The sequence below is a fragment of the Tamandua tetradactyla genome, chromosome 5, assembly GCF_023851605.1.
Source record: "Tamandua tetradactyla isolate mTamTet1 chromosome 5, mTamTet1.pri, whole genome shotgun sequence".
In the NCBI taxonomy this organism is placed as follows: domain Eukaryota; kingdom Metazoa; phylum Chordata; class Mammalia; order Pilosa; family Myrmecophagidae; genus Tamandua; species Tamandua tetradactyla.
The window spans coordinates 23,234,089-23,258,178 of NC_135331.1; the positions used below are offsets into that span (position 1 = coordinate 23,234,089).

The window sequence follows — 24,090 nt, forward strand, 5'->3', positions numbered from 1 at the left end:
GCAGGGAACACAAAGGCAAGCGAGATTTTCCTTCTGCCCTGACTGGTGGTTGAGTCTCCCAAACCATCTGGCCAGGGTTTCCAAAATGTCCATTCGTGTTAATCACACGCGTTGCAGGAGTTGCGGGTCCCTCCCCGGTACACAGGCCAGAGGAGCAGACGTCAGGGCCTCTGGGAGACAGTCACAGAGAGTTAAGCATTCAGACCAGATGGGTCTGCATCTGAGCTCCAGCGCTGCCACTTACCAACCTCTTGTGTGGACTTGGGCTAGTGCCTCCCCCTCTGCAAACCTCAGTCTGCATCTGTCAACTGGCCACAGGATCATATCCCCTGCTCAAGCCCACGAAGTGAAGTGAAAATCAAAGGAAGTGGTATGCTCACAAAGAAAAGCTCTATTTGATTGTGGAAAGCTAAGCAAACACAATGAAATACGCCCAGGGCAGTGATGCCCCAAGAGCCATCATCACAGGACCCAGCGTGGCAGACTGAGAAGCTGAAGTGTGACAGAGCAGAAGCTGTGCCTCCTACTAGCTATGTCACCTTGGCCCATTACATCACTTCTTGGTGCCTCGGTTTCCTCATCTTTAAAATGGGAATAATACCACCTACCACACAGAGCTGTTGTGACAAGTAAATAATCCCGTATGTGTAAAGTGCTTAGAACTGCCTGGCACATAATAAGTGCTCAATAAATGCCAGCTGCTTTCATTTTCATGTGTGCTTAACAAGGACCAGGAAAGACTGTGGGGGAGGCTCAGACTTTGAACTCCATGGGTCTGGATGCCATTAACAAGCTGTGTGACCTTGGACAAGTTGCTTAACCTCTCAGCTTCAGTTTTCTCCCCTGTGAAATGGGGATAACAACGAAACCTACTCAGTATCTCTAGTCATAGCCAAGGGATGGCTGGTTCCTTAGACACTGATTACCACTGCCCCCTCCCTCCTCCTCAACCACCCGTCATCCCGAGGTGCTCACCCCCTCTTACCTCGCTCCTCCTCCTTCTCCCGCACGACCCTCCCCTTGAGGGCTCGGCTCCAGGCGCCCCCGTAGGCGCCCAGCTTGGCTCGCTCGTTACTGTCACTGTCCTTGCCCTTGAACCAGGGTCCATACCTGCGGGCGATGCTCGAGGCTTCCCCTGGGTCCCGGAAGCCCCTGCCCGGGTGCAAGTCGCCCAAGAAGGGCAGCTCGGCAGCCTCGGCCGGGGCGCCCGCGGCAGGGCTGGCCTGGTGCTGGGGGACGGCGGGCTGGCCCCCGAAGCTCGAGTGCAGGAAGACCAGGCTCCCGGCCGTCAGGTAGAGCGCCAGGAAGGTAAAGAAGCGCACGGGTTTCCGGCGAAAGTACCGCTGGAATTTGAACCAGAGCTTGGCCATGGCGGGACCATTCCGGACTGGCTCGCTGGGGCTTGGCTGGGAAGACCCGGAGAGGATGGTCTTAGGGATGGAAGCCCCGGGAATCCTCCTTCTTATTTCTTCTGCCAAGGTGACTGCCAGGACCACGGGAGATGGGGAAGCCCGGAGCTTGACTGAGGCCCGGAGAAGGGAGAAAGGTCACCACCGGCCCTGAGGTCAAGTTGACCTTTTTTGGGCAAAAACAAAGGGTTTTGAGAGACAGGACACTCTGGAGTTGGTCCCATTTTTCTACATCTACTTCACCTTGGAGAGTTCCCAGAGGACTTTGAAAATATGCTTTCAGTCGGAAGAGGATCCCAAGGGTCACCGGTCACATCTGGCGCTTTCTCAGAGCTCCCTGGGCCTGTCAGGGCTGGATCATTTCACCGAGGGCCGTGGTTCCGGTCTCCTCCCCAGCCGGGGACCAAGCTCTGTGTGTCCTCCTCGTGGAAACAGACATGGGTGAGCTTCCATTCGCTCTGGCATCGGGGCTCACCTGCAAAACAGCAAAGACAGACATGAGATGCGTCATCACAGAGGCACAGAATTTGGAGAGTTCTTTAGCATCCCCAAGGGCATAGAGGCTGGAGAGGAGAAGGAGCCACAAGTGGGACAAAGCATACTTGGAGTGGAGTCTAATCCCGAATCTTCTAAAACACTGTCTTTTTTTAATCTTCCATTAAATCAAGTTGGAAATTGTTGGGGGACTTGAATCCTACTGAGCCCTAGCTTTGGACAAACTCTGTCTCACACAAGCACAGGTTCTTGCAGGCAGGTGGGATACCTTGTGCCACATCTCCTACATATTTGTCAAATTTATAGTAGTTCATGGGTTACTTTAAATCCAAAAAGTACTTCTTAGGTTATTGCTGAACTGCCTCATTGACTTGGATGAACCTAAACCAGATCAAATCCATTCTTTTTTTCTCCCCCATTAAACATTTAGTGAGGACCTACTATGTGCCACGCATTGTTCTAGGCACTGGAGGCAAAGCCGTGAGCCAGGGACACCAAGTCCCTGCCCTCGAGCAGCTTATGTTCTAGTAGGAGGGATCCAATACATACCCCTCCCCCATGTGGGTCATTTCATTTATTCTCCTCGCCTCTCCTATCACGGTACTATTTCCCCCACTTTACACGTGAGAAAACAGGCCGCAGATGGTAAGTGGTGGCACTGGGATTTGAACTCAAGACTGTCCACACCCAAACTTGATCTCTTAGCCACTGTCTTTGGGACTCTCCTCCTATTCCCCTGTGGTCCAGACATCCCTCGGGAATTCAGAGACAGCCCCCAAAGCAGCAGCCCGATCTCCACAGCCTCTGTTACTCGCAGCCGTTCACACCTCTCAGAGCACAACCTGAGAGCAGGCGACCCAGGACCACCCAGGAGGCTGGTTCACCGTGAGGACCCAGGACTCTGCATCTAGAACTGCCGGCGGAGTGGGAAACCTTCAGGTGATGGAAATGAGCAAAGAAGTTTGAGAATCAGCCTTTTACCAGCAAACGCTCAGGACCATCAGCCAAGAGGAAACTAGAATACGAAGTGGGAAGAAAGTAGAAGGGAAATTCTAATTGACTCGTGCTGTTCCATGGAACCGCCAGCAGGGGGCTCCAGGGCAACCTTAGGCAATGCATGGGCTTCAGTCATCAGCCAATGGATGATCTGAGCCTGGGCAGCTCCTCCTAACGCAGGCAGCAGGATGGGAATTTAGCTGCAGTTCAAGGTAGAGTCTGCCGATCCCCTGTGTGCTTCACCACCCGTTCAGCAACTAAGCACTGAGTACACAGTGTTCTCCAGCCGAAAGAACCATCCATCCATCCAACCACCCATCATTCTTTACTCTTTCCATTAACCCACCCACCCACCCATTCATTAAGCCATCCGTCTAGCCACCATTAATCTACTTATGAATCAGTCCATCTGTCCATCCATCTCTCCATTCATTCATCCGTCCATCTGAACTGTACTGGCCCATCCTCCCACCCAACTGTCCACCCATCCATTCCTCCATTTAGTTAAATAACGTGTGCTGAATATCCATTGTGTGTGTAATTGGGATACAGAAATAAATCAGAATCCCTGCTCCCAGAGAATTCAGAATCTATTGGGGGTAAGCAGCAATTCAAACCATCGCTATACTAGATAAACAATGATAAATCCTACAGTGGATGTTTGTACAAGCTATAGAATAGCATGTTTAGTAAGCACTTATTATGGGCCAGAAACTTTCCCAAATACATACAGACTCTCATTTAACTCATTTATTTCTCATAACAATTCTGAAGGAGACATTATTATCTGCATCTGTTTTGCAAAGAAGGGGCATGAGGCTCAGAGAGGTTAAGTAACTTGTCTAGGGTCACACAGCTGGCAGGTTGGGTTTTGAAACCAGGGCCACCTGACTTCAGAGCCCAGACTCATACCATGTATCCACACTGGCCTTGTGTCTCTTCGAGAATCTGATGACTCCCACAGACACATGCCCAGTAATGAGCTTTTGCACACGAGCTCCCATTTTTGGCTCACAATGTCTGGGGGTTTGTGATTCCCAGATGAGAAGCCCTAGAATACAGGAGCCCAGGGAAGATATTGTCTGCAACTGCCTGGGCTGATCAGAGAGGACTCTCCCCAAGGTGAGAGCTGGCAGCTCTTGCAAGAGCAGTCAAAATGATTTGGGTGGAGAAACAGCAGAAGGGCATTCCTGATCGAAGGCGCAGTACACACCAAGGGCAGACCACTGGGGTGGAAGGAGTGGAGGGACTCGGGGGTATGGGGGGAGCACGGCTGAAGCAGTGGGCAGGTGCCAGACCCTAGAAAGCCTTGACTGCCAAGCTCAGGGAGCCGGACAATGTTCTGATGTGTGCATGGGACCCACCCAAGGCTCGGGGTCCCATCGACACTTTAGAAAGATGACTCTGATCGGGTTGAAATCCTCCAGGTACTGGGTGGCACTCTCTGGCGTTCTGAGCAGATCACACGCGCGCGCACATATACACACACACACACACACCAGGTGTTTCTGCAGCTGTGCCAGGGCAAAACCAACAGTTCTCATGGCATGAACAGGAGCCCACCAGCCCTTCCAGAAGCATCCAGCGAGAGCATGGGCTCTGGAGGCAGAAGTACCTGTGTACGTCTCCCACCTACCCACTAAGTGACTTGGGCAAGACACATCAACTCAGGTCCCTCACCTGTAAAATGCACCCCCCCAAATATATATATATATATATATTTGTATATATATTGCTAGGAGTATTGAATTTAAGAGTGTAGGAAGAGTGCCTGGCATCTAGGAGGTGCTTGAGGAAAGCTTGCCCCTGTCCTGGGCACGGGTGTGCAGATTTCACAGCCATTTGCTGCAGCAGCGCATCTGCTACCACGGAGATGGTGGCGCTTTAGGCTGTTTATGTTTCCTGTAGCTTTTTGCCTCTCTGAGGATTTTCTGGGTCTAGTCCTTTCCTGTTGTTCCTTTCTTGTTCTTTTATATTTCAACACATCTTTTGTCTAAGTGGGCGCCAAATGGGTTTTAAGAGGATAATGAGCTCATTAGAAGTTGGCAGGGGACCGAAAGAAGCTGAGACACTGGTGGAGTGGGGAGTGGAGGGGCCCGGGAGCAAGGGGCTGTGCCCACTCCACCCCTTCTTCCAGAGCTCCCCCTCCTCCCCGGAGCCGAGCGCACCATCCTCTCAGTCCCGGAAGGGGCAGGAAGAACCCCAGGACATGTGTGCCCCATGCAGGCAGGACTGTGTCTGCTCTGTCACTGCTCTGTCCTGAGCTTCTGGCACATAGTAGGTCACCAAGAAATGCTGGCGGAAGGAATGAGAGAAAAGAGTCAAGGGAACTGGGCGCCTCAGGGCTTAGCAACCAGTGACGTCCTCAGAGAACTGTTCATTCGGGGCTCTGGGGAGGCCGCATCTTGTATTACTCAGCTCTGCGGGGTCCTGGAGCTCGGAGGCCCCTGATAAGTCACAGCCCACCTTCCCAGGGGAACCCAGAGGCCCCTCTGCCTCCCATCCAGCCGCTTACTGTCCCTTTCCTCTCCCAGTCTCTGTCTGTCTGCATCTGTCTCTCTCTCTCTTTTACCTTCTGCCCTCCCCCCTCCCTCCTTCTCTTTCCCTTTTAATTTGAGGCAGTTACTCCATGTGTGTCTCTCTCTCTCTCTCCTGTCTTTCCTGGACCTCTCTCCCTCTCTCTCACTATTTCCTGTTTCACTCTCTGCCTCTCCATGTCTCTCTCTCCTTCTCTCGCTCTCTCCTATCTCCTGTTTCTCTCTGTGTGTCTCTCCGCGACTCTCTCTCTGTCTCTCCATCTCTCTTTGTCTCTTTTCCCACTCTTTCTCTCTCCCTCCACTCATCAATGCCACCCCAAAGGGAAATGAAGGTAACTGCCACCTCATGAGCACCTGTCCTGCACCAGGCCTGGTGCCGAAGTGTTCGACGAGCGTGTTTTCACACAGCCCTCCCATGCTGGGCAGGCCTGACGGCTCCTGCCGCCCCCTGAAGGTTCACCATGGCCTCGGGGGCCCTGCCCCACCTCTCACAGTTTTTGTTTGCACAGTCCATGTCAGGGATCATGATGGCAGTGGCCTCTCCTCCTGCCACAGGGGTGCGTGGCCTGGGCAGGGGCCCTCCCGCTCTGATCTGCAGTTTTCTCTCTATAAAATGGGTCCATCACAGAGAACCCACAGGGCCGAGTCCACACATACCAAGAGTTGGCTTTCTTTGCCTCATAGCCTCTTCATCTGACATGTGATCCCTCGGTGCCTCAGTTTCCCCATTTGAGGGGGGAGCAGACGGCCCCCTCCCTGGACTGACCAGATTCTCCACAGGGTTGAGTGCAAGAAGGGCAAGGAGGGTGGTGTTGGGTTCCCACATGTCCGAGCATCAAAGTGTCTAAGCACAGCCTATTTTTCGCACCAGCAGGAACCTCTGGAATCAAGCTGTCAAGGATAAGACAGGCGGACAGAGCTGTTCTGGGGAAGGGAAAGAAGGAGGCAGAGCCACCACGCTCTCCGCTTCCAGATTCCCAGTGGCAGGTAGGGCAGGACGGAAGTCCATGGGGCCTGCCTCCCTTGCCCTCTACAGCCCCAGAACCTGGCTTGGGGGAAGAGGCAGGTTGGAGGGATGGGGCAGTCCCAGTGACCGGCTGAGCCCTGACTATCCAGGCTTGGCCAAGAAATAGCTGTGCAGAAACCGGGTCCCTGTAGGTTTGGTTGCTTCACAGTTTTGGGTAGGCTACCCATTAGGGAGTCTCTCATAACTGGAAATCCCAACCTGGAAGGGCAGATTTGGGTCTTGGCCTTATGATAAAAAATATCAGAAATCAGTACAGAGCACCTTATTCGCATTGCACCATGTAATCTTCACATAATCCTTCGAGGTGGGTGTCAACCTCTCGGTGCCTCAGTCTCCTGTATTTATTGCAGAATAAATATGTTTATTTATTGTCCTAAGCTTTAAATGACTCACTAATGCAAGGGCTTCCTAGGTGTTAACTCTTACCATAACTATTTGTAGATAATGTATATGGTTTTGCCTGCCTTTTTTTGCAACCCTTTTTCTGGTATAAAGACGCCGTTTTCATTTGTGGAGTGTCTCCCTCCTCAATTTTCAGTTTGTGTGGGTTGGGGAGAATGGATCCGCCTCACCCATTGCTGCAAAAACTCTCACACTGAGACATGTACACAAGAATTTATGAAGGCTATGACTATGGATAGGTGTGCTGGTTTGAATCTGTGGTGGACCCCAGAAAAGCCATGCCAGTTAATTCTCTTTCAATATTGCTGGGTGGGAGTTTTTTTATTGTTTCCATGGAGATGTGACCCCCCTATTTGTGGGTGGGACCTTTTGATTAGATGGTTTCCATGGAGATGTGTCTCCACCCATTCAAGGAGGGATTGCTCACTGGAGCCCTTAAAGAGGGAACCGTTTTGGAAAAAGCCTTAGAGCCTATGCATCCAGAGACCTTTGGAGATGAAGAAGGAAAACACCCCTGGGGGAGCTTCATGAAACAAGAAGCCAGGAGAGAAAGTTAGCAGACGTCACCGTGTTCGCCATGTGCCTTCTCACTTGAGAAAGAAGCCCTGAACATCATCGGCCTTTTTGAACCAAGGTATCTTTCTCTGGATGCCTTAGATCAGATGTTTCTATAGCCTTGCTTTAATCTGGACATTTTCATGGCCTTAGAACCGTAAGCTACCAATTTAATAAGTTCCCCTTTCGAAACGCCATTCTATTCCTGGTATATCGCATTCCAGCAGATTGCAAACTAGAACGGTAGGAGACACACACTCACACAAATTAGAAGTGATATTTCTAGATCTGGTTCCATATGTATCTCCAACTATTCTAGGTAATGCCAATTTGTTTTCCAAAATGGCCAATTTGTTTTCCAACTCCCTCTAGTAGAGTACGAAATTTCTCGTTGTTCCAAGTACATGTCCACACTTAACATTGTCAGCCTTTCATTGTGGCCAGTGTGGTAGATCTGAAGCAGAAGCTCTAATACCCCACCTAGAGAGTCAACCTCCAAATTCCTGTGTCTACAGCTCTTTGCCTGAGGATTTTCTCAGAAACCTTGGACAGATTCTATGCCCTCGTGCCTGGTAGGCTGGGAGTGTTAGGGAATTAACATTTGGAAGCAACCTCAATCAAAGACTGTTGGGAATCAGAGTAGAAATATCCCAACTCCATCACCCTTGGAGAGAATAACTCTGAGGCTTATGATTGCATAGGTTTCCTGAGTTTCCCTGGTGAGATTTAGCCTCAGTCACCTTCAGTGGTGGCTGACTCGATAGAACACCCTTTTTTATTGGTTCCTTCCCTTCCTGTCTCACTGCCCCACTCAGAGGAAGTGCCCCTCACTTCTTAAACTAATCATAAAGGATACTGATTACTTGGAATGTGCCATGAGTTATTCAACCCTTTCCTTATCATTGCATATGCAAAATATTACCAATTGTCTCCTTCCAATTAAGTAATGCTACAAAAAACATCCTGGACTTAGATCCTTTGTACAGATCCCAGATGGTAATATAGGGTGCCCCATCAATGATGAGAGGTAGGTAGGCTTCTAGCCATTTTACCAAGGAGGAAGCTAAGGCTCATAGAGCCTTCAAATAACTTGCCCGAGCACACAGCTAGGAAGAATCAGAGCATGAATTCAAATACAGAACTGTCTGCAACTCAATGCCCCGAGACAATGATCTCAATGCAATGGTAGAATCCACCTACACTACCGGGACCGATGGCCTCCTCTCTAACCCACTACACCTCCCAGCTGTACCCCAGCCTCACTGGAAGGATCCTTCCTGAGTATGGAGACATGGAACACCATCCCTAAACCAGGTATTCTAAGGCACAATGACCCCCGACTCTTTTAATCAAAGTCTCTTCTCAACCTTCTTGCTACTGGACCAGCCATTTTAAAGTGAAGGACATAGCGAAATAGCCTGAGAAATGCTACTTAAAAATGTAGGGAATCTTGTGGCTTTTCCTTGTAGTTTTTAAGGATCCACCATTTTATTAACCCAACCAACCCTGGGAAAAAGCTCTTGTGCCCCCAAATGTGGATGCCCTCTGGGACACACCCTTCCATTCACAGATGTGCCATAGTTTAATGATTGGGCTGTCCAGTGATGGATATGCAGGTTACTTCCAGTACTTTGTAGTACAAAGTTGCAATGGGACATATATATTTAGTTTCTGGGTCAAAAATGTGGGATTATTGAGTCAAAGATAGTGCATATGCGTGTTATGTGCTCACAGGGCAGACTTTGATACAGACTCACGATGACAGCACATACTGGCTCTTGCTCACACCCCCACCTTCCTGGAAGAGTCCTCAGAGCCCCCACATTTCCTTCCCTCTATTCCCAGGAAGAGGACTCATCCACCGCCATCCGGTGCTCGCAGCTCACCACCTGTGTCCATTTTCATTCATCATCCCCAAAACTCAAGATAATAAATGGGAAGGCAAAGTGCCATTAGCTTAATGGCCTTTAACACCCAGCCATCTGCCATGATGTAATTAAATAAAAAAATCAGAGGGAGCATATGGTGCCCATTATAAATAAATATTAAAATTTCGTTTCCCTGGGTAATGACTGCAGTGCCTCTTGTTGCACGGGTAAACTTTATGACCATCTTCACTTGTTGTCGGGAAGCAGGCTTGGCCACAGCATGCGGGAAGGACTGACATCAGGAAGGAAACATGGAAAGGCTGCAGACCTGGAGGCAGGTACTCGTGCCTCGGCCACATGGCTGAACCTCTCTGAGACTCAGTTTCTCACTTGCAAATGGGACCGATCTGCCTCACTGGGACAGTGTGAAGGTTAAGTGGATTACTATGTTTAAAATACGTGGCACCATAATAACAGCATAAGCTAATATTTACTGAGCACCTACTATGTGCCAGGGGCTCTATGGAAAAGGTCCCATTTGCTAGCTTCGCTTTACCAATGAGGAAACTGAGGCTCAGAGGGGTCGAGTCACCTGTGTAAGGTCACACAACTAGGAAGATGTGGAACAGGGTTCAAACCCAGACAGTCTGGCTCCAGAGGCCGCCCTCTGAACCATAGGTTAAGCTTGGCCCACCAGTTTCAACATGAAACCGTTGACGCCATCTTTGGCCAACTGGAGAAAAAGCATGTCCCCCCTTCTTATGACAATACCATTTGCTCAGATTCCATCTCAGAAAAAGAAGAAGGGTTAATGAGTTGTTGATATGACTGGTGACCACCCAAAGTAGGTGTGGAGGATGCACTCTGGGGGGACTCATCTAGGCATGACCTCAGCCCCTGCTCACAGGGGTAGATCCCAGTGACCACATTGGAACCCCATAACCCTGTCTGCTGGCATTGAGGCGGCCCAAAGGTGGGCTCAGATCTAAAGCCTGCCAATCAGTTCTCACCCCAGAATATGGAGTTGGGATTTGACACACTCTGGGGTCTGCTGAGTCCTTGGACTAGGGACCTACAACCTCTAGTGCTACCCTCATATGCCTAGAGAAATAGCAAAAATCAGCCTGCAGAAGAGGTGGATGAAAGATGAGCAGAGAACTTTGGAGACAGAGCAGCCCACAGGCCAACCCCCCAGGGTGATAGGATTAAATGAGAAAGTGTGGGTGCTTTCCTTACTGGGGTGGTGGGCACACAATAAGGGATCAATAAGTGTTAGCTACAGTTAGTCTTAAAAGGGCAACTGTATAGTTGAAAAAGCAGACTCAATGGGGAGCCCAAGCTCTGGGTGGGGGCAGGGCAGGCTGAGTTGCAGGAAGGACAGACAAGAGTGCATGGAGGGTTGCCCCCTGTCCATTAGTTGGATGAAAGGGTCCCAAGATGCAGATCACCCTCCCTGCTGGCCGTGCCCCTGTCAGGCAGCTGGCAGCCTTCCTTTGAGCCCAGATGACTTTCCCCTCCAAGAGGGACTTCAAAAGAAAGGCCCTAAATCCCTATCATTAAGCCATCTGGAGTCATCCTTCTCCCGGAGCTGCTGTGTCGTGGGTCAATTAGTACACATTTGCACTGAGTTCCTAAATAGTTGCTAATTGGCTGGGGGAGATAATGGATAGTTTTGCTGGTTCTGGGCAGGATGTTTACCCACAGGGGCAGATCTACAGTGGGTGGTGGAGATGAGGGCAGAAAGTAGGAGGGAAGGGAAAGGATGGGATGGGATGGGATGGGATGGAACAGAGTAGAATATTACGGTGAATTACATGCCGTAAGGGTAAGTATTATTTTGCTTTAGTTGTGTGAGTGTGTGTTTGAATCCTGCATCGCACTGCAAATTGTGCATGCATTCCTCACTGTGCATCCATTACAATATTTGAAAGCCCTGCTGATGGAGGACAGCGGGGGAGAGCTACATCAGCCTGCGTGGTCACAGAAGACCCTCCAAGAAGAAGATATTTGAGCTGAAATCAGAAACATGAGAAGGAGGCAGGTATAGGGAGATCTGGGGCAAGAAAGTTCCAGGCAGAGGGAAGGACAAGGCACAGGCTGGAAGTGGGCAGGGGCGTGGTGCCTTCCTGGAACGGGTTGGTGGGCGAGGACAGAGTGGTGAGAGGGAGCAGGGGAGTGGGCAGAGCGGCACCCTGCAGGGGCTCGTGCATCCTGCCTGCGGCTGTCCCTGACTGCAGTGTGACCCACACCTGCTTTCTAAAGTGCCCAATGAGGGGTTGGGGAGTGGGGGGGGGCCCAAAGACCCTTCCTGTCCCTCATGGGCTGTGGTTATGTCTCCGTGGTTCCTGGAAGCTGATCTGGGGACAAGAAATGTTTGTAGGTGGGCAGAGCTGAGAAATGGCCAAGCTTCAGACACTTGGCAGCGGTGGCTTAGGCTTTCTGGGAGGGACTTGGACTTAATCCGACCCGAAGAGCAGACCTTGGACTTGACTTGATGGTGCAAAGCGTGCAGAGCCCATGTAGGAGGTGAAGAGGCCGATCCTTTTCTATACAGGGGCCGGCAGACTATGGCTGGTTTTTGTATAGCCCTCCAACTATGAATGGTTTTTTATTTCTAAGGGTTATGAAGAAGAAAAGGGAGAAAGAAAAGGGGGAGGAGGAAGCTGCAACAAGAGACTGCGTGTGGTCTGCCAAGCCTGTAACATTTACTATCCAGCCTTTTACAGAAAGGGTTTGCCAACCCCTACTTACATCAACAACAGAGGCTGGCAGCGGCGCTAACAGGGAGAAAGGGGCCATTGAGGAAGATCACTCTGTCTATCCCCAGAGCTTCCAGTCACTGTAGTCACTCAGCATCTTCCTTAGTGGGTGACAAAGAGCTGGAAGGAAGACTGGAGATCGTTGCCTAGTGAAACAATCTCCTGGAACAGAAGGGGAAACCACGGTCCAGAGAAACTCAAACGTCCATGTCAAATGCCACCTGTGAACCTGGACCCCAGTAAATGTTCAGTGATGCCACAGGACTCTCGAGTTCAAAGGGCCCTCAGGAATCAGCAGTCTGAAATCTTAAAGACGTGGGGCTCAGGGAGGTTGAAAGAGTAGCCACCGTCACAGAGTCAGGCCTAGGGACAAGCTGTTCCAGGCCCAGGCCAAGTCTTCCCAGGGCACTCACGGCGCCCTGCCAGCTCCCGCCGTCCACCACCTCCAGCCCGAGCAATCACCACCTGCCGGCCCCACGCTGACCACACCGCGCAACTCTAATCTGGGAGTGGTAAGAGCTCCCATTGACATCGCTTCCTCAGAGAGGAATTTTCCACCAGGAATTTCCCCAGCAAGAATAGCTGTCCTTCCCCAAAGTACCAAGCCCAGTTTTCTTGCCCAAGTCAAAGTGGGGGAGTAGGCTCTGCTTCCCTCTTTTCAGCCCCCAGGTTCAAGCTCTCCTCCCTCCTGGAACACCCTCTGCTCTTGGAGAGCTGGCTGCCCCTACAGCTGGCTCAGAGCAGGACTAAACGTGGGCTCACAGCCTGTCACAGCCCTTCACCTTCTGCAGGCCAACTTCCTTGTTTGGCAGATGGGGAAACTGAGGCCCAAAGGGGAAGGGGAGAGGCACCCCCAGTCATGCAGTGACTCCAGGCCTCCTGGGTCCCACCCAGCCTTAGGCCTTGGTGCCCCCCTGGGAAGGAAGAAAACTAGGTGAACTACTGTTTATTTTACACCTCCTATGTTACCCGACCCTTCCATTCGCATTGTGTGATTGACTCTTGTGCTGCTTTGAAATGATGTGTGTATCCTAGAAAAGCCAGGTTTTAATCCTAATCCCATTTTATAAAGGTAGCTATTTCTTCCAATCCTATTCAGTACTGTATGTCTGAAACTGTAATCAGATCATCTCCCTGGAGATGTGATTTAATCAAGAGTGGTTGTTAAACTGGATTAGGGGATGACATGTCTCCACCCATTTGGGTGGGTCTTGATTAGTTTCGGAAGTCCTATAAAAGAGGAAACATTTTGGAGAATGAGAGATTCGGAGAGAGCAGAGAATGCTGTAGCATGAAGCAGGGTCCACCAGCCAGCGACCTTTGGAGATGAAGAAGGGAAATGCTTCTCGGGTTGCTTCATGAAACAGGAAGCCAGAAGAGAAAGCTAGCAGATGATGCCGTGTTCGCCATGTGCCCTTCCAGATGAGAGGAGCCCTGACCGTGTTCACCATGTGCCTTCTCACTTGAGAGAGAAACCCTGAACTTCATTGGCCTTCTTGAACCAAGGCATCTTTCCCTGGATGCCTTAGATTGGACATTTCTATAGACTTGCTCTAACTGGGACATTTTCTCAGCCTTAGAACTGTACACTAGCAACTTATTAAATTCCCCCTTTAAAAGCCATTCCATCCCTGGTATATTGCATTCCACAGCTAGCAAACTAGAACAACTCTTCCCAATGGCCCTACTTGGCAGGTTAGTGTTGTTCTCGTACCTTACAAGTATGGCGTTCGAGGTCCAGAGAAGTCAAGAGTCTTGTTGGAGGGCAGAGCTGGTGAGTGGCAGAGAATGTTCAAACCCAGTTGATCCAACTCCAGACCCTTAGTCATCACCCCTATAGGATGTCCCCTCCTGCTGCAGCCCCATTCCCTGACCTCTGACCCTGGGGTCTCTTCTCTCAGAAGGGCCAGTAGGGGCAGTCCAGAAGCCCCCCCCTTCCAGTTCTCAGAGCTGGCACCCATGCTCAGGGAGCCTTTCTCCCTTATCTGCTCAGAGTCTGTGGAGCAAGTCCGTGCCCCTCTTGAGGTTCCTCAACTGGGAATGAGGTGACAAGCCCCTTCCCCAGACCCTACAGCATCTTCCCCACACCTTCAGAGGTCCGAGGAGTTTCTCCAGCATCCACCAGAGAGCCATCCCACCCTACAGAGGCAATCACGGCCAGCAACCAACTGATGCTTCAGGCTTTTGGCGTCATCACAACATGGAGAAGGTGGCATGAAAGCCTGTGTATGCACTTGTACCACCTACATTCCAAAAAGAGGCAGCTTGCATGAACACCCCCCTCCCCAGGCCTCCCACCGCCTGCCCCCCCCACATGCATATGCATCCATCCCTAGTTATCCATCCTATTTACAACACAAAAATCCTTAAACCCACTTCACAAATGAGAAAAACCAGGCACCATGGGAGTTGCCCCCAAAATACATGTCAGTGATGGTTAATAAAACCAGAAAATGAATCTTCTAGCTCTGGGCAAACACAGTTTCTCATCACCCTGGACTGGCAAATGAAGAAACCAGCACATGACTTTAAAAGTCAGACCAGGGTTTTTCAACCTCAGCCCTACTGACATTTTTTTTATGGAAAAATTCTCTGTGGCAGGGGGAAGGCTGTGCATTGTTGGATATTCACGGCATCCCTGGCTTCTACCCACTAGACGCCAGTAGCACTCACCCCCACACCTGCCACCAAGTTGTGACGACCAGAATTGTCTCAGCAATACTCTGGCTGTCACTCTTGTGAATCAGTAGAGGAGCGGACGGCAACCTGCTCTTGGTCTTAGAGCCATTTCACTCCAGATTCATACAGTTTTGGTCGAAGGGTCCAGAGCTCAATTCTAAGCGTTCATTCTAGTGCTCTATTATAATAAGTTCCACGCTGGACCCCTGACTTCTAGATGTCTCTGCTGGGATGCCAGTGTCAGGTTCAATATTAGAGGGGTTGTTTTTGATTCTGAAATTCTCTTCTAAGCACCCAAGATTGTCTCTCCTCCCATTTCGAGGTTGATATTCTCCCTGGGAGACAGCCACGCCTCGCTGCCTTCCAGTGACCAGAGACGAGTGCTCATGAATTATCTATTTCGAGTCATCTCTAAATTGCTCGGCAATTACTGAACACCCAGGGTCAGTTGCCTGGGCCAAGAACCTCCTCATTTGGTGGACAAAAACAGCTGGAAGGAAACACACTGATGACAGAAAGATGTTTCCTCTTCGGGATAGGTTTAGGAGTGATTTTTTTAGGTGTGTGTTATTTTGCTTTTCTGTATGTTTAAAAAAATGTTTCTGCAATTAGTTGTAGTCTGAAAAGAGAGAGAAAGCTTGGGGTTTTTTGTGTGTGTTTGCTTTTCGCATGGGCAGGCCACGGGGAAATGAACCCAGGTCCGGCACGGCAGGTGAGAACTCTGCCACTGAGCCACCGTGGCACTGCCCGAAGCTTGGGGTTTTGATGTCAATCAGACCTGGGTTCAAATCTTGGATTCATCACTTAACTCTCACCAAGAACTCAAGGCAGCCTCTCCACCTCGCTGAGCCTCTCCTCATCCACAAAATGGGACGAGCATAAAGGCACCTGGTGCAACCAGGGCGGTGAAAAGGATTAACTGAGGTCGGGCACTTAAAACCTCAGCCCTCATTTTCTTGTTCAAAGCAAATGCAGACAAACATGGGATGTCAGAAAGCCCGAGGTAAGGAAGGCTTAGGATCACCCTAGTTCCAGACCTGCTCAAGTCCAGCCACTTAATAACTCGAGTCTCTGGGGATACGTTTTCAACTTATGAAATGGGCACCTCGTGCCACTTCTCAAGCGTCCCCAGCCCCGGGCGTCCGGCACCAGCAGATGTCCCGCATTATTATTACCGGACTCCAGGGGACCGCCGAGCACAGCGCAGAGGCGGAGGATGAGGTAGGGGACAGGGACGGGGCACAAGGTAGAACCGGAGGCGGCGTCTTATCGCGCAACTTATTTCTGATTCTTTTTTAAAAAAGTCCTCGCCAGCCTCAACATTAATAGGTCGTTGCTGTCACGGCGTCTTTAAATTTAGACAAGCAACCCCCACACAAACACGCGTCCGCCCACACAGCCCCAGGAATAAATCGCCCCCCGCGCGGCAAGGAGGAAGGTCTTTCTGCTACATCCAAGGGGGGAAGAGGGAGGCCGCGGAAGCCGGTGTGACTTCAGGTCAGGTCCCTGGGGCCAGGGGAGCTCCTCTGCCTTCTGTTGAGGACGCTTCCTATTGGAAGCACTGTACAAGGAGTCAGGACACTGGGGTTCTCAGCCTGGGCTGTGGTGTCACTGGCAAGATTAGGAAAATGAAGCAGGGGAGGGGGGTGGTGGAATTGGGGACCACAAAGCTTCCTGGTTTCACCCACACTTGCCAGCAGACAGGCTGGGCATCCTAGGTGAGCAATGCACCCTCTCTGAGCTGGGGTCTCCTTGTCTGTAAATGAAGTGGTCTCGGGGGGCTTTGTGGGCATGAGACTTGTGCAGTTGCTTGGGGACCTGGGCTCAGAAGGGCTCCACGCTTGGTTTAATGCTCTGTCAAAGTGTTTCTAACAAGGAGCCCTGTACTGGGCCCTGTGAACTATGTAGTGGGTACTGGCATTGAAGGAGGTGAGTGACTGTGAACATCCAAGCCCCAGGCTCTTTTGGGGACTCAAGCTGTGGTTCTCTCCTTCCTTTCTCCTCCTGTTCCACCTATCAGTGCATTCTAGTACTGTGTGGCCTGGGGCAAGTGGATTACCCTCTCTGTGCTTACAGTTCCTCCTTTGTAGAAAAAAAAAAATCAAACCTACAAATTGCCTTAAAATTTCTTCTGGTTCTTACTTACTGACCCCCATCCCCTTCATATACGAAATACAATTCGCTCATTCATTCATTCAACAAACATTCACTGAGCACCAGCCACAGGCCTGCCCTGAACCAGAGGATCAGTTTAAGGGGAGAGTTTATGCAGCACAAACTGCACAAATCCATCACCTCTGGGGGCAACATCTTCCTCCCTCAATTCAAGAGATCTGTGTATCAGTCTGGGGTCCAGCATGACAGCATGCTTTTTTTCTTCATCCAACATTTATTGAGTATCTGTTGTGTGCCAGGTGCTGTGGATAATCCTCTGAAGATGTGTTCCTTGCACTCAGGAAGATGGCAAGACCTTATTTTATTTTATTTTATTTTTTAGCTTTTAAAACTGTTAGAGTTGGTATTGATTTCAAGCATTAACAATTATAATTTCACTTACTGAGCTTCTAGAAACTTGAAACACATGGTTTCTAATGTTCATAATGACTCTGAAAGGTGGGTGTTATTCTTCCTATACTAATCAGGTGAGAAACTGAGGCCCAGAGAGGTCAAGTGACTTGCTCAAGGCCACACAGCTCGAAGTGGCAGAGCTGGGAGTTTAATCCAGGGCTGCGTGGTTCCAAAGGGCTTTTGGCAACACTACTGCCTCTTATGAAGAAGTTTTACCTCCCCAAAGGGAAAATGGGCTCCTTAGAAGTGGTGACCCTGCTTTAGAATAGCCCTTTCATCTCCATGGCTCTCTTTACTGCTCAAGAAGTGGCAACTCCCAACAAGACCTGGTTGACCGCCTGGAGCACACCTCTCCTGAAGGAATTCCACCTGCAAATGCCAGTCCAGTCAGACAAAGGGGGGACCTTTTCTGTACCCGTCTCAGAGCAAGTTGGTCCCTGAGGGCTCTGGAATCAGAGAGAGGAGAGTTTTCAAGGCCTGAGAAAGCCCTTGGTACTTAGCCACTTTGGGCTAAAGTTTTATATCCCATCTGGGATCTGACTTGGCCTTTTGAAATGATTCCTTTAGGCAATTCAGGGCCACCCTGTGATCCTTAGGGAAGTTGTAAAATGGTGGTTCTCAGGTGTTCTCAACCGGGGGAGTGCAGGGGAAGTCCCTGGAGGGCTTGTTAAAGCACAGATCGCAGGGTCCTGCCCCCAGAGTTGGTGATACAGCGGGTCTGGTCTGAGGTCTGAGCACCTGCATTTCCAACAAGTCTGGGGACCGAACTTTTAAAACCTCCAGTCTAGACAGTTAAAGCAGTCCAAGGGGACGTGACTGCAGGAGGCTGTGGAAAATCAGGATTCCTCCCAGCCTCTGGGATCAGAGGGACTGAGCACAATTTAACCCCCTTTCTGATCCTCAGTTTCCATGTGAGGTGAGCGTTACTTCCCTCACTTCCGTAGTGATACCTTATAACAGTGATGACAAACTAACACTCCGCGGGGCTTTCCTATGTGCTCTGCAGGTGCTTCGGATTTTTTCTTTTTTTTTTTTTTGTTTAATGAGGGATAATTACATATGATAAAAATGCACAACACTTAGGTATACAGGTCCTAGGTGTAGGTGACAGAGCCAGGATTTGAACCAGGGGGGTGGTAGCTCTACTCATTATACCTACTGCTTTTCATATTCACAGGAAGTGCCCAATAAATATAATCATGGTGACTTTAATGAACAACGAACTGTAACCCTGGGATAGGTTCTGGGCTGGCCTTCTACCACATACCTCATCAAACCCTCTCAAGTGGTAAATGTTACCATCGTTACTCTTTCATAGAGGAGGAAACTGAGGTTCAGAGTGGTCACCTGAAGTCACAGGGCCAGTGAGTGGCAAAGCTGAGATCCAGTGTGGCTGCTTACAGAGTCTATATTCCTAACCACTGTACCCACTGCCCCTCGCCAGGACTGCTAAGTGGGGCACTGGGACAGTATTGCCCAACAACCTATATTTTAATGAAAACCGCAGTGAGAATCCACAACAAGCCCACTAGAGTGACTCAAGGAGAAAAAAAAACACAACAATTCTAAGTGCTGACAAGGATGTGGAGCAATTCGAACTCTCACATATCAGTGGTAGGAACATAAAATGGTGGAGCCACTTTGGAGAGTATACACTCAGCATCTGACCCGGCCACCTCACTCCTAGGTATTTACCCAAGAGAAGCGACAACCCTGACAACCCGTGTTGGCCCAGAAGCCCGTGTGTGAATGTTTTTAGCAGCTTTATGCGTGATTGCCCAAAGCAAAACCACCCTTCAGAAGGTGCATGGACAAAGCTGGGCAGCATCCATACAATGGGGTATTACTCAGCTATCAGAAGGAACAAACTATTGATACACAAGCTGGAACCAATGACTCTTAAAGGTAGTACCCTGATTGAAAGACGTCAGATCCAAAGGGCTACATGCTGTAAGATTCCATTTACACAACATTCTAGAAAAGGCAAAATTAAAACGGATCCGTGGTTGCTAGGGGCTAAGGTGGGGGGTGGGGGGATCGTCTACAGAGTGAGAAAGGAATTTTTGAGGGGAGTGGAGCTGTTTTCTATCTTGATTCTGCTGGTGGTTACACAACTGTATGCATTTGTCAAAACCTGCAGAACTGCAAACCAAAACAGGCTAATTTGACTGTAGGTGAGCTATATTAAATAAAAAACGAAACACCACCATGCTTTTCCCTGCTGTGAAAGGGATGCTTGCAAGAGCATCAACAGCTGCTCACCTTTCATCTCTGGCCCCTGGGATGTTCACCTGGAGGAAAGGGATGGCTCAGCCTGGGAAGGATGGTCTCCCAGAGCACCTGGCTCCCCACGTGCCAACCCCCACCCCCTCACTGGCACACTGCCTGCTCTGCTCCGGGAGCAGAAATATTCCCCGGTTGTTTCTGCTGCGAAGTTCCAGCCACAGGGTTCTCTCTCCATAGGCAGCTGCCACCCCCTGTTGTGTTTACATAAAAACACATTTGCAAAGGGATTTGTTTTTACAGTTGCCTCTGCCTGGGTTCGAATAAACGTGAGGAGGCTTGATTATCTGGCTGCAAGCAGCTGATAGGAGAAGGGAGGCTGAGGGCCGGGTGATGCTGCCTGATGCTTTGGCCCCGCCCCACGAAACTGTGGGGTCTCAAAGCAGATGGCTAGCGGAGTGCTCGCTGTGCATGTACCAGCATGTCCCGCCCTCGCCACTACTGATGTTTAGGGACAGATGATTCTTTGCTGGGTGGAGGTGCATTGCAGGATGTTCAGAAACATCTGTGGCTTCCATCCACCGGCAACCCTTCCCAGTCATGACCATGGCAATTTTCTCTAGATTGCCCAATGCCTCCTGGAGGGCAAGACTGCCCCAGTAAGAACTTCTGGTGCTTGCGGAGATACACACGTACAATCCCAGCTCATCATCTCCCTGCCCTCCAAGACTACCATCGGCACCGTGAACAGAGGGGCTCTTAACGCACTGCCTGGCACATTCACATTTTAGAGGCTCAAAGACATTTTGGGGAATGACAAAGCCCTGGAAGTGGGGGTGACACCAATGGTCACTTGCTGCCTTGTGCTGGAGGGCGCTGTCCAGGAATTCCATCTAGCTCTGGCCACTATGTGTGGAACCACACCACGTGCCCACATCACCTCCCCGAATCCTTCCAGCAGCTCTAGGTGTGGGGTCTCTGATTATCCGCATTTCACAGATGAGGAAACTGAGGCACTCAGCTGGTAGGTGGCAGAGCTGAGGTCTGTACCTAGAAACATCTGATGCCAGAGCCCAGTTTCCTAATTGGCACACTCAAAAGCAGCTACCGCCATAAATGCTTTTAAAGGACAGGATGGAGAATAAATAGACGCAGGCACGTGTGTCTACACATGTGGGGAGGGGATGTGGAAGCAAAGCAGAGAACATGCCAAGGTTAGCACAGCTAGGCATGGGGACTTTGGTACAAGAGAGATCTGGTGTCCAAATCCTGCTCTGCCACTTACCAGCCCTGTGACCTTGGGCAAGCGACTGGGCCACGGTTTCATCATCTGTAACACAGGGATAATAACAGTACAGCACGGGGATTTCATGAAGAGTAGAGGAGAGGATGCTGTAAAGTCCTTAGTGGAGTCTGGAATATCGCCCAAGCTCAATAAATATTGATTTGATGAATGCACACAATACTTGAGGAGAAAGGGCCCAGCTGAGGTGGAAACTGGAGACAGGGGTGAGTTTATGACTCGTCACCCAGCAAGGCAAGGTGTTTGCATCCCAGACAGTCCCTGCCCCTCCCCCCCCCCCCACTGAGCCAGGAGCTGTTCTCAATGGTCTCCTCCAACTGAACAAAATGAAGGCTCCCAATGTGTGCTGGCCCATGACGGTCATTCAGGAGGACGGCTAAGAGGCCCGCTCAGGCCCCTTCACTGTGGGAGTCGGAAGGACGCTGTCCCCTTGGAAGCTGCAAAGTCTAATTCTGCATCCTTGAACCTTCTCAACAGACCCAGGGGATGGTCAGCCCAGCAGGACAGGGCGGCTGCCTGAGACCTGACCTCTGCTCAGGCTGCGTTGCGGGAAACAACGTGAGGCCCCGCCCTCCCCACCAGGCCCCGCCCTCCCCGCCAAGCCCCGCCCTCCCCACCAGGCAGTGCCCTGGGCCATGGAAGGCTCCGCTTCTAGGCGTTAATCCTGGAGCATCTACGTCTCCTGCTGAGCAGCTGAAAAACTCTTTGGAGCTTCTTTTCAACTGAAAACAGTAATTTGTCAGTGCTCACAATGAACAGAGCAGATGGACTGGCACAGTTCAACCATAGCGGGCCTTTCTCACAGCCCAGGATGTGTGGGCTCAGCAGCTGCAACTGGCTGCTGAAGGGTCTGAGCTGGAGACAGGAGGAGAGCACACTTGGGACAAACTGGGGCTTTTAGAGTCAAGGAGCTGAAAGGATGTTGTGCCTGCCTCGGTTGCTTGTAGCTGTGTGACCATAGACAAGTGACTTAACCTCTCTGATCCTATTCCTCATCTTTAAATGGGGATAATAAGAGAACTGTTATGATAATCTGCAGCAGTGATCCAGAGCAACGGCACAGTGGTCAGGAGCCTGATGATCTGGTTCAAATCCAGGTTCTGCCCTTAACTAGGTCCTACTTGCTGTGTGTCCTTGGGCAAGTTGCCTAACCTCTCTAGTCATCTGTTCACCTGTCTGTAAGATGAGGAGATTGAATATGGTCCACTCTCCCCCTCCCATATTTCCAGGTTCTTAGAGGTCCCTGAAGGCTGGAGATGCTCCACTGGGATAGCTGATGTCAACAATCACAACTGCCCTTGTCGGGATGTACACTTGCTGCTGGACCCATGGTCATCAGCATTGTCCACATATCCTCTCATTGACCTGCAAAGAACCCCATGAGGCAGGCACTCTTATCACCTTCATTTTGCAGACAAGGAAACTGAGGTCCAGAGAGGGGAAGTGACTTTCTTGTTAGTGGCTGAGCTGCCATTTGCATTCAGGTCTATTTGACTCTAGAGCTGAAACTCATAAGTAAGCTGTGAAATTGTCTCTGTTGATTGGAAGCTCTAGAGCAGTGATGTCCAGAAGAAATAAAATGCAAGCCGTAGGTGTAATTCAAATTTTCTAGTAGCCTCGCTAAAAAATAAAAAAAAAAAATAAAAAGAAACAGGTGAAATTCATTTTAGTAATATATTTAATATAGCTAACTGTGTGGGCATCCACTTGCAGACCGGGAAAAACATCCAGATCCTTCTGAGTCCGAATCAGGAAGCATCACTGCTGCCACCCCATGGCCTCGTTATGTGGGAGTTAAGCCACTTGTGTCTCTGGCAGCCAGGCTAGTCCAGTCACTAGGTGACCTTACACCATGAGCACAGGAGCTCCAGCCTCTCCCTGCACCATGGGCCCTGCTGGGGGCTGACCATCCCCAGTTGGCTCTGGAGCCCATTTGGCTTTGAGTGATCCTCTGTGGCCAGCCTTAGCCAGGGGGTCCTTGTGCCTCAGAAATTGAGATGACTAAATGAGCTTCTTCAAGCCGGTAGGTAGTGGGGTGAGGGTCCATGCCCACCTCTGGACTCCACCTCCGTCATTCCTAGCTGGGAGAACTTGGGCAAGCCTCTGCCTACTGCTGGGTGAAATTAGGGTCATGACAATACTGCCTTCTTCACAGGATTGTCGGGGGAGTGGAATGAGGAATACAAAGCACGCCTTTCACCTCCTGAACACGTACATGGTGCCAGGCATTGGCTGAACATGTTACAGACGAGTGCTATTTTTATCCCCATTTTACAGATAGAGAAACTGAGGCTCCTGGAGATGAAATATCACACCCAGCATCATACAACTGGCAAGGGGTAGGTTCAGTGATCCTAGATCCTTTCTCACAGGTTGGTTGTGAAAATGATTAAATAAAGTAAATGAAAGCACTTTGAACTATGCTTGGGTACACAGTGGGTGCTCCCTGGAGTTTGACTCCCATCATTGTCGACACCGATGACGTCACCAGTGATGTCATACCCTGGTCATCACTGCCATCATCATGACGTCACGTCATCATCATCACTTCTTGTCTCCCCGTGGACTTTGTGGGCAAAAAGCACAGTGCTGGGCACAGAGTTGCTGAGCCTACCTTGAGCGAGTTTCTTAACCTTTCTGAGCCATAAATTATGTTAAACTCAACCAATGGCACAAAAATACAGATCAAGCTGAAAGCTAACTCTTGTTTGGAACCCGTGCACACATACACAGGCACATAGGCTTGCGAACACACCCTGGAGATTTTCTTCGGCCGAGGTACACAGCCAGCACCCAGCCCTGAGAATGTCTTTGAGGTGAGAAAACTAGGGTACCCACCCTAGGTCCGGTGGAGTTTATTTTTTTTTCCTTCCCAGTACAAGAAATCTCAGGGAGCAGAGACGCCATCTTCAGCTTCTTGGCCACCCATCAGGGAGGATGCCAAGTTAAATAAGTCCTCTCGGATCTTTAATGTGCTACTCACACAGAGGGGACCTTGTTTGGGACGTTTTATTTATTTATTTGTCAGCACCACTGTTGGCCAAATTCATTCAGAGTCACTGCAGGTCAAGCTGTGGCCAAAACAGGGAAGGGCGTACTCTCTGGACAGCTTTGCTCTCACCAGGGGTGGAAGCCTCCCTTTGACTCCGCCCCTCCTCCACCCCCCGCCGCCCACGCTGCTACACTGTTGATGATTTAAAGCCAGTGACAGGGAGGTGACTGTGGAAGCACATGCAGCAGATCTGTAGTACACAGGGGTCTGCTTGAAC

The 24,090-nt window shown here is 50.3% G+C and overlaps 1 protein-coding gene across 1 annotated transcript in view; it reads right to left on the reverse strand.

The window, feature by feature from the left end:
• Positions 1-1,824, reverse strand: part of WSCD2 (WSC domain containing 2) — a 53,464-nt gene extending 51,640 nt beyond the window's left edge. The window contains exon 1 of the mRNA XM_077159106.1: positions 986-1,824. Within this exon, the coding sequence (XP_077015221.1) occupies positions 986-1,370 (385 nt within the window). The 5' untranslated portion in view covers positions 1,371-1,824. The remainder of the gene's footprint in view (positions 1-985) is intronic.
• Between the last annotated feature and the right edge of the window lie 22,266 nt (positions 1,825-24,090).